The following is a 10,461-nucleotide window of genomic DNA, read 5'->3' on the forward strand; positions in this document are numbered from 1 at the left end:
GTCCGCAGCGTCTGGGCAGCAGGAGAGTTTAGTGTGAAGCTCCGCCTCCCCTTTGTGACGTCCGCAGCGTCTGGGCAGCAGGAGAGCCAGCGTGAAGCTCCGCCTCCCCTTTGTGACGTCCGCAGTCTCTGGGCAGCAGGAGAGCCAGAGTGAAGTTCCGCCTTCCCTTTGTGACGTCCGCAGCGTCTGGGCAGCAGGAGAGCCAGCGTGAAGCTCCGCCTCTCCTTTGTGACGTCCCCAGCGTCTGGGCAGCAGGAGAGCCAGCGTGAAACTCTGCTTCCCCTTTGTGACGTCCTCAGCGTCTGGGCAGCAGGAGAGCAAGCGTGAAGCTCCGCCTCCCTTTTCTGACGTCAGCAGCGTCTGGGCAGCAGAAGAGCCAGCGTGAAGCTCCGCCTCTCCTTTGTGACGTCCGCAGCAGAGCCAGTGTTTCGTTCCTTGTTTCGTTTGCGGATCTCCAATGCCTGCGGGAGTTTCTGGCCAGGTAGGAGACTGTCTTTGCTCTGCTCCTCTTCCTCTTCAGGGCCTGACAGTGAATTCTAGAGACCCCAAAGAACCAAGTGGGAGATCTGGACACTGGAACAGGAAAGGTTGGAAGGAAAAAGCCTCAGAGCCTTGTGGCTAATGGTGATTTAGAATGATCAACTAAACACATTCTTTAAAATCTGTTCTCAAGGGGTGACATTGCTTCCAATCAGTTTCAAGAGAAGAATTTGGTCTCACTGACAGTGGCCAGTATTTTGCCTCATCATCAGAGATCCAGATTTATGTTGAAATATATTTATTGAACATCAAAGTGCATGCATACAAAAATGACAGAATGAAATGGTTTTCTGATATATTTGCACAGTATAACCCTACCCCCCCCCCCCAATAATCCTTCCCCACCCTCCCAACAAACTCAGATCGTGAGCATGCTAAACAAAAAGAACTTCCAATCAAACATTCTAAAGTCTACTCCGGGCACGAGGAGTAAGGTCCATCCAAAAGTGTTCCCAAATGGTCTGGAAACGACGAGAACCAGACTTATATACAGAAGTAGAACTTTCTTTCTCCAGTGCTTAGTAACTTTTTGAAATACAGTTTAACCCTGTTCTGGGATTGGCAAATTTTCTCCCTTATCAGTGAGCTCTAGCACTGGGAGGTCACCTGATAAATCAGGGGTGTCAAACTCGGTGGACGGTCAAATGCGCACAAGACAATCCCGCGCAAGACAGTGGTGCACGTATGCACATGCCTTGTTTGAGCGCGTTTGTCTTGCGCGTGGCTGCTGCCGGAAGGATGCTGGGCTGTATAAAGAGAGGCGTAGCCAATAGAAGGAAAAAAGTGTTGATGCCCCTGTACATCATTGGTGAGGCCCCACTTGGAGTATTGGGTTCAGTTTTGGAGACCGTATCTGGCGAAGGACGTAAGAAGACTTGAAGCGGTCCAGAGGAGGGCGACGAAAATGATAGGAGGCTTGCGCCAGAAGACGTATGAGGAGAGACTGGAAGCCCTGAATATGTATACCCTAGAGGAAAGGAGAGACAGGGGAGATATGATTCAGACGTTCAAATACTTGAAGGGTATTAACGTAGAACAAAATCTTTTCCAGAGAAAGGAAAATGGTAAAATCAAAGGACATAATTTGAGGTTGAGGGGTGGTAGATTCAAAAGCAATGTTAGGAAATTCTACTTTACGGAGAGGGTGGTGGATGCCTGGAATGCACTCGGGTTTTTACCCAGAAATAGCTAAGAAGAAATTTAAATTAAAAAAAAATTTAAATTGAATCAGGTTGGGCAGACTGGATGGACCATTCAGGTCTTTTATTTGCCGTCATCTACTATGTTACTATGTTGCGCGTTCTAGTCCTACTCGTGTTTGTCTTGCATGATGTAGACCTGTGTGCGTATGTCCGAACGCGTTTGTCTTGCATGTTCTAGTCCTGCGTGCAGTTGTCTAAAATGCATTTGTCTTGTGTGTATTAGACGGGGCGCTGTCAAACTCAGGCCTGCGGGCCATATTTTTCGCTCCAAAAGATGCACTTTTTTCCCCCCCAAAAAAAGTGAGTAGAAATATCTGTGTGTCTTATGGAGCAAACTGACTGCAGCCATTCAGGGAGCGGCACAAAGCCAGGCTGGAGTGCGAAAAGCTTGCTCCTGCCTTGTGTGCCATTGGGCACAAAATATGATGAGGCAGCCGTTCGGTGAGGGAGGGACAGGAGCGCAGAAACCTCGCTCCTACCGATACACTGCTGGACCACCAGAATTTAAAAAGGTACCGAGAGGTTAAAAATTGTTAGTCTGCTGAGATGGATACCTCCTGTCCCAGCCTACCACTAGATCACCAGAGGGGGGGGCAGGGTGTTGGGCTAGGGTACATAGGGAGGGGGGGCTGGCTGCATAACCTGGTAGGGTAGGGAGGAAGAGGCCTGGGTGCTGAGCTTGGTAGGGAGGGAAGGGGGCTTGGTGCAGAGGTTGGCAGGGAAGGAAGCTGGGTGCAGAGCCTGGCAGTGAAGGGGGCACCGGGTGCAGAGCCTGGCAAGGAGTGTGGGGAGAGGTAACCCTATACTTCTGAGCGATCCTTTTATTAAGGTGCGCATTTAGCATGCGCTAAATCAGTTAGCGTACCACCTTAATAAAAAGGACCCCTAAGTATCTTAATAAAAATTTTGCCCACAGTTTAGTCTGTGTTTTAGATTTCGGCCCCTTATGTGATTGAGTTTGACACCCCTGTGATAGACGCTGATTGTGTTTCTGGTTTGTGTTTCAGATGCGGGTGACATTAAAGGACATCTTTATCTCTTTCTCCCAGGAGGAGTGGGAGTATTTAAATGAAGAGCAGAAAGAGCTTTACTGGGAGGTGATGGCAGAGAATTATGAGACCCTGATCTCATTGGGTAAGAGATAATTTTATATTTTTTTAGCAGTATCTGGACATTATAAAGCTGTAAAGCAAATGGAGAAAGGGAAAAAAAAATCACACAGCAAAGCAAAAATATATTAATGCACAAAAATAATGTTATGTTATTTCCAGGGTCTACTTTAAATGTGCCTGCCTAACCTTCAAGATCCTCCACGGTATCCTTCCTCCTTTTATCCCTCTATCCTGGAATTCCTCAAATCCAACCTCCACTAGATCCACTCAAAAATTAAAACTATCCTACCCCTCCTTAAAAGGCATCTCCCTTGTTGGTAAACTTGGCTCTTCCCTCCCTTTCAGAATCACTCAGCTCTGGAACAGTCTCCCTTCCCCTCTCCGCAATTTGAGCCCCCTTCTACCATTCCGTAAGCATCTGAAGACCTGGCTCTTCTCCAGAACGTAACCCCGTCCCGCTCCTGGCACTCTCACACCAACCTCTCTTCTCTCATACTTATATAATTCCACTGGAGTTCCGTTCCTTCCCTAACCATGTAAACCGTGTCGAGCTCCATCTGCGGAGATGATGCGGTATATAAACCCAAGATTTAGATTAGATTAGATTAGATTAGAAGCACCGTCGCGCTCAGTTGATCACATCAGTGAAAAAAAAATAGCAATTGACAGTCTCCCATCATAAATTGGCACCTTCAATCACAGCTAAAAATATGCCGTTTGTTAATACTGTACTATTAAACTTATTACAAATATTAAATGAAAAAGTTTTCTCATGACAGTGTTTGAACTATGTAAATTATGAAAATACTGGGTAATTCTGTTACATCCCTTCCGGATTCTTTTCGAAAATGTCCAATCCATTCTTGCGATCCAGAAGTTGTAGAAATCCGCACACTTTTCTCACTATGTTCTCCTTCTACTATTGAGAGAGAGAACCCTCTGCAGTTTGATTTTCTGCAAGCTATCTGTGCAAAGTCTTTCTGATCTGCTCTGCATCTTTTTCGATTAAAGTTAGTTTTTGGGGCTTGGGTGCCTGAGACCCCTTTTTGGTGGTCTTCTGCCGGAGAAAAGGAAGCAGTTTGCATGGAGCCATACTGCTGCTTCACAGAGAAACTTTGGTGGACCTGTGGAGCCAGCCTGTTGTGTGCTACCTTTTCGGGCTCGGGGTCTGTCCCCCTGGGAGCTAGCTTGCCTTCTGACCTTGGAGGTTTAAGCACAGGCTGGGTGTGTCCTAAGTAATAACCCCTCAGGGTGCAGGCTGCATTTCCCATCCCTGGTTGCATGGAGAGGTTCTTTGGTGACGGAATTTTCGGTCGGGGTCTGTCAGTCTGGCAATCTGAAGATCTTGAAATTTGGTCCAGTTGGTGATGGAAAGCATGGATTATGTGGTGGATGCCCTCTGATCTTAAACGCATTCTAAGTAAGGTCTCAGGTTATGTAGTGTTAGCGCACCGGACTCTTTAGATCTGTTATTGGGAGGTGATTCTGCCCCTAAGGCAACTCTGAGCATACTCTCCTTTTAAGGGTCAGATGCTCTTTGGTAAAGGTCTGGATGACCTCATGGCCAGTGTGGCGGATTGCTGACCTAAGTCTCTCCCTGAAAACAAGTCTCAACGTCCTTCAGGAAGGAATTGCAATACTTTTCGTCCCTCCTGTAGAATTTGTCAGGGTTCTTCGGGCTCTTAGACCTAGAGATAAGGATACCAACTATGTTACAATTCCAATTCCAGTGTGTTAGGATCTCGTCCCAGGTCTGGTGGTGCTCCCTCAGATCGGGGGCTGACTCTGTTTTACCAAGAGTGGACTCAAATATCATTGGATCAATGGGTGCTAGACCTCATTGGAGAGGGGCACAAGATGGACTTCTTTAGCCTCCATCTGAATTTGTTTCTGAACTCTCTGGCAGGACGGCTGGAGGAGTCCAAAATCTGCTCTCTGAGTGGTAGAGCCCATTCTGGAAAATTAATCTGGCTTATATATCTGTGAATATCTGTTCTGTATTTGTAATTTATAAAATGTCAATAGTACAGAATTGTTTTTTTTATACTTTAATAAAATCATTTCAATGTAAAATCATAACTATTCAAGGTTTGGATGGAATCAGACGGATTTTGCAGGGGCGGGGTTTGGGGACTGAATTCGCTGGGACATAGGGCAGGAAGCGAAAATTAATTTTCTTTCTCTGCGTTTATATTGGTCTGAACATGCTCTGTGTGTTTGTTTCACCTTATTCCATATGTTCTGGGTCAGATGAGACCGGATATTGTATAAGGGATAAGGAAGATCATAGATTTTGAAATGAGGCTGATAATGTTTTATACTCTTGAGAATGGGATCTGGACTATCAAGATGAGTGAAGAGGGTTTTTGTGATTTTACTGAAATTGACAGGGTCTAAAACAGTTCCACTAACTAAGGGTTTGAGTATTTTTCTTTGATTAATTTGGTGAAATTCTTTACGCTGAAAAATTGTGTTAAATCTTGAATTTGAAGGAATCTAACAATAAATACTTGTGGGAGACCTAATCCAAAATTTTCTTTCTCCAGAAACAAGCTCTCCTACCTTCATTCCTGACATTATATCCTACATGGCACAAAGGGAAGAGCCGTACATCAGGAATGAGCCGGGATCAGAGGAGAGAGAAACTGGGACAAGCAGCTGCTCAAGTAAGTGTTGTAATAAGTAGTGCTGCCCGATTCACCGAGGATTTTTTATTAGCAGACATGTTTTTGCCTGATGAGGACTTGGACCCTTTGGTGGATCTTGACAAGTCCAAAACTTCACCAGATGTTTGTCTTACCCCTAAAAACACTGGAAGAGGACTGTTTATTTTAAATGTTGAGTGTACAATATATTGGAGGTGGCTGTTCCTAATTGTGAGATTCAGCCATATATCTCCTTCTCTAAGGAAGTGAGGTGAAGTTTTGGACTTGTCAAGATTTGATTTTCCTCACTTGCATCTTCTTATACCTTTTGAGCGATCAATACCCTTTGGTGGATCCCCAAGATCCTCTCAGGAGGGTGGATGAAGCAGGCGTTTGTTTTTCTGAGAAGCCGGTAATCTACTGGTGTTATCAGGACAGGAGCAGGAGTGAACCCCAGTCATTCTGCCTATGTCAGCTCAACTTTCAAAATAGCTGTCATGACCTCTTATGGCAATCTCATGAGATGGCAGTCAAGGCCAGCATGCGAAAGATCAACTGGGGATCACTCATGCCTTGATTACATCCCTAGACCAGCAGGTATTGTAACATAGGTCCAAAGGTATGGCATGGATGGGGGGGGGGCAGCAACTCCTGTTCAGAGGGGAAGGGGAGGGATGGAGCAGGACAATGCACAAACTTTGGCATGGCCAGTTTCAGCCAAAACAGAAACCTTGGCCATAGCCTTTTGGCTAAAAAGGATTTGGGACCATTTTCGGCTCCATCACCAAAATCAAAATTTTGTCAGCCTCTACTTCTGCCATTTCCAAGGAACATCTTGTCATTTCACAAACTTGCAGTATGTGTAGAAAACTACTTCAACAAATGGTTTCCAAATAAGAAACCAATCAATTCTTAAGCCACACTTAGAAAATCCCAGTGTAAGATAACCAATCCTCCTTCTTATACACCAGTAATATCTTAGAACCCACCACTGTCTTCTAGCATATGCTTTATACTTTCTGGTTATATCCAACAGATCCTCAGATCACACAAGAAAGGAAGAGAGAAGGAGAAGATCCTATAGAAACAGAAGAAATCCAAAGACAATCAGAAAATGTCTGTGAAAATATTTCCCAGGGAACTGAGAGGATTAAAACAAAGAAATGTAAGCAGAAATCAAAGGAACAGAGAGACCCTGCAGGAGACTCAAAGGATGGAATTACTGAGATAAATGACAGGGAGCTCAGTAACATCCCAGAGGGCCAAAGACACCTACGAGAGAGACCAATCCGAATTAACAGTAGTGATAAAGTGGCTTCTGAATTCCACTATGGCAAGAAGAAGGAGAAAAAACACCAAAAAGAATTTGCATCTACGAGGAGCATCAATTTTATTAGTCCTAAAGGTAATAAGAGCTTCCCCTTGTTTTCAGAACTTCGAATGCACAGAAGGAATCATAAAAATGAAAACCCAATTACATCTACTGTACATAATAAAAGATTCACTCATCTTTCAAATCTAAAAAGACACAAAATTATTCATACTGGATACAAACCGCACACGTGTAGTGAGTGTAATAAAAGCTTCATTCGGCTTTCACATCTAAAAATTCACCAGAGAATCCACACAGGAGAAAAACCATTTGCTTGTTCTGAGTGTAATAAAAGCTTCATTCGGCTTTCACATTTAAAAATTCACCAGATGACCCACACAGGATACAAACCACATACTTGTTCCGAGTGTAATAAAAGCTTCACTCAGGTTTCAAATCTAAAAAGACACCAAATGATTCACACTGGGTACAAATCATTTACATGTATTGAGTGTAATAAAACCTTCACTCGATTTTCAAGTCTAAAAAGACACAAAATGATTCATACCGGGTACAAACCTTATACATGTAGTGAATGTAATAAAAGCTTCATTCGGCTTTCACATCTAAAAATTCACCAGAGTATCCACACAGGGGAGAAACCATTTATATGTACTGAATGTAATAAAAGCTTCAGTCAACCTTCAACTCTAAAAATTCACCAAAAGACCCACACAGCAGTCAAACCATTTTCATGTACTGAGTGTAATAAAAGCTTCATTCGGCTTTCACATCTAAAACTTCACCAGAGAAACCACACAGGAGACAAACCATTTATATGTGCTGAGTGTAATAAAAGCTTCACTCACCTTTCACATCTAAAAATTCACCAGCGCTTCCACACAGGAAATAAACCGTATACATGTAGCGAGTATTATAAAAACTTCACTCATATTTCAAATCTAAAAAGGCACCAAATGATCCACACGGGAAGCAAACCGTTTACATGTACTGAATGTAATAAAAACTGCACTTGGCTTTCAGAGCTAAAAATTCACCAGTTGATCCACACGGGAAGCAAACCATTTCCATGTACGGAGTGTAATAAAAGCTTCACTCGGCTTACAGAACTAAAAATTCACCACAGGATCCACACTGGAGAAAAACCATTTACCTGTATTGAATGTAATAAAAGCTTCACTCATGTTTCAAATTTAAAAAGACACCAAATGATCCACAAAGGGTCCAAATCGTTTACATGCTCTGAGTGTAATAAAAGCTTCACTCGTCTTTCAGAGCTAAAAATGCACCAGAGGATCCATACAGGAAGCAAAACGTTTACATGTTCTGAGTGTAATAAAAGCTTCAGTCGGCTTTCAGAGCTAAAAATTCACCAGAGGATCCACAAAGGAGGCAAACCGTTTACATGTACTGATTGTAATAAAAGCTTCATTTGGCTTTCAGAACTAAAAATTCACCAGAGGATCCATACAGGGTACAAACCATTTACATGTGCTGAGTGTAATAAAAGCTTCACTTATGTTTCAAATCTAAAAAGACACCAAATGATCCACAAAGGGTACAAACCATACACATGTACTGAGTGTAGTAAAAGCTTCATTCGGCTTTCACATCTAAAAATTCACCTGAGGATTCACACTGGGGACAAACCATTCACATGTACTGAGTGCAATAAAAGCTTCACTCGGCTTTCACATCTAAAAAGACACCGGATGATCCATTCAGGGTACAAACCCTTTATATGTACTGAATGTAATAAAAGATTCACTGAGCTTTCAGAACTAAAAATTCACCAGAGGATCCACACGGGAGACAAACCATTTATCTGTATTGAGTGTAATAAAAGCTTCGCTCATATTTCAAATCTAAAAAGACACCAAATGATTCACAAAGGGTCCAAACCATTTACATGTACTGAGTGTAATAAAAGCTTCATTCGGCTTTCACATCTAAAAAGACACCAGAGGATCCATGTTGGAGACAAATCGTTTAAAGTCACTGAGAGCTGAATTCTATATATAGCAGTTATAAAATCAGCACTGAATAATGAGCGGGCCTGAAAGAGTGGTTGAAAGAGTGCTCTGCATGGAGCAAAGGCGGGAAGGTGGCCCTGGCTCCAAACCGTGTCCGGTATTGGCTCGATTTCACAACTGTGTGGTCAAGGCCTGGCTGTTGAACCTATTTAAGAAAACCAGAGCTTTGGAGTATGAGGGAGCCAAGATATTGCTGTTTCAGGACTTCTCACAAAAGGTTGCTTTACAGCGGAGAGCTTTCACACCATTTTGCTTCCAACTGTTTGAACGAGGCATCGGGTTTGTATTCCAGTACCCGGCTCGGGTGTGTGTCACCTATGAAAATAAGTCCTACATCATGACCAGGGTATGGTCTTAGAGACATTTGGAGCATTGAGATTAAGCACGAAATTACGGCATCTCAATGACCACGTATTTGGTCTTGGAGGATGAGATGTACAATGTCAACGTCTCTGAGGCAAACGTGGTTATTCTTACTACATAGAGCTTTCTGGACCCCTGTTCGTTTAAAAAAATTAAATAGCTCTAAATCTGATAAATGCTGGCATTGTCATCTTGAAGCAGGGATTTTAGATCATTTGTTATTCTATTGTCCATATATATTAGAATTTTGGAAATCAATCTGGAATCAAATTAATTCCCTATTAGAAAATCATGTGGCATTATCATATGACACAGTTTTATTTGGTATAGAAATGAGGGCTAAAAAACAAATCTCATCTAATAATAACAAGTTATTGCTAATTTTAACTGGAGTTGCCATTCAACAGATCACTTACAATTGGAAGAATTGGAATAGACTTAATTATTGTTTTTGGTGGAACTCTGTATGCCATATATATAAAATGGAAAGGACACTAGCTATCCAAAAAGGAAATTATAGCAAATTTCAAGATGTGTGGAGGCCATTAATAGATTATTGTAAAGATTAAAAATATTCTTCCCTGTATAAAATTTTAAGACATTAAGGGGGGAGGAGGATGGGTATTTTTTATTATAATTGAAACAAATCATTTTCATAAATAAATAAGGGGGGGTAATATTTTATATTATGATGATCAATTATAGGATTTCAAGTGTATTTGAATGCTTAATTGATAAATGTCAATATTGTACTTGATTTAAGATTTGAAGTGAATAAAGATTAAAAAAAAAAAAAAAAATGACCAGGTTCGAGGAGTTGTGGCATTTCTTGAGTGGTCTCCCAGATCCTGTGATGCAGGTAGCTATCTGCCATCTGCTCCCAGCTGCTATCTTTTGTTTCCATATGGGTGTGCCTCGTGGTTTGTTTGGTTTTTTTTTCTGACTGGGATATTCTCTCTCGCCTGCTTTTTCCTGAAGGTCCAGCTCGGACTTTTTCGAAGTGGGCTGGGGCAGAGTTAACTTTGTGGACTGTGTGAGGGCGAGAGCTCTACATGGGGCTGGACATCGGATTTTTTTCCTTTTCTTCCTGGGAGGCTGGAGGTATGCTCCTCATGCTTTTGCTGGTGGTTTTTTCAAGCTGCTGGCTTTTAACAGGCTATCACACTTGCTGTTACTGATGTTAAATTGAGGTGTTGGGGAGGGGATAGAAATGAGGGCGAATGTGTGCTTTAA

General features: G+C 42.5%; 1 protein-coding gene across 1 annotated transcript; it reads left to right on the forward strand.

The window, feature by feature from the left end:
- Positions 1-288: 288 nt before the first annotated feature.
- Positions 289-9,454, forward strand: LOC117354647 (oocyte zinc finger protein XlCOF6-like). The gene is made up of 4 exons (XM_033932481.1): positions 289-481; positions 2,750-2,876; positions 5,401-5,520; positions 6,536-9,454. Exons 1-4 carry the CDS (start codon positions 458-460, stop codon positions 8,839-8,841), a joined length of 2,577 nt encoding a protein of 858 aa, XP_033788372.1. The 5' UTR covers positions 289-457; the 3' UTR covers positions 8,842-9,454.
- Positions 9,455-10,461: the final 1,007 nt, after the last annotated feature.

This window comes from Geotrypetes seraphini, chromosome 2 (genome assembly GCF_902459505.1).
Source record: "Geotrypetes seraphini chromosome 2, aGeoSer1.1, whole genome shotgun sequence".
NCBI lineage: Eukaryota > Metazoa > Chordata > Amphibia > Gymnophiona > Dermophiidae > Geotrypetes > Geotrypetes seraphini.

Bases quoted from the DNA above. Each gene is read 5' to 3' on its own strand.
- LOC117354647 (XM_033932481.1), top strand. From the start codon at position 458: ATGCCTGCGGGAGTTTCTGGCCAG. The intron at 482-2,749 runs GTAGGAGACTGT...TTTGTGTTTCAG, and splicing joins CTGCGGGAGTTTCTGGCCAG to ATGCGGGTGACATTAAAGGA. The intron at 5,521-6,535 runs GTAAGTGTTGTA...TATATCCAACAG, and splicing joins TGGGACAAGCAGCTGCTCAA to ATCCTCAGATCACACAAGAA.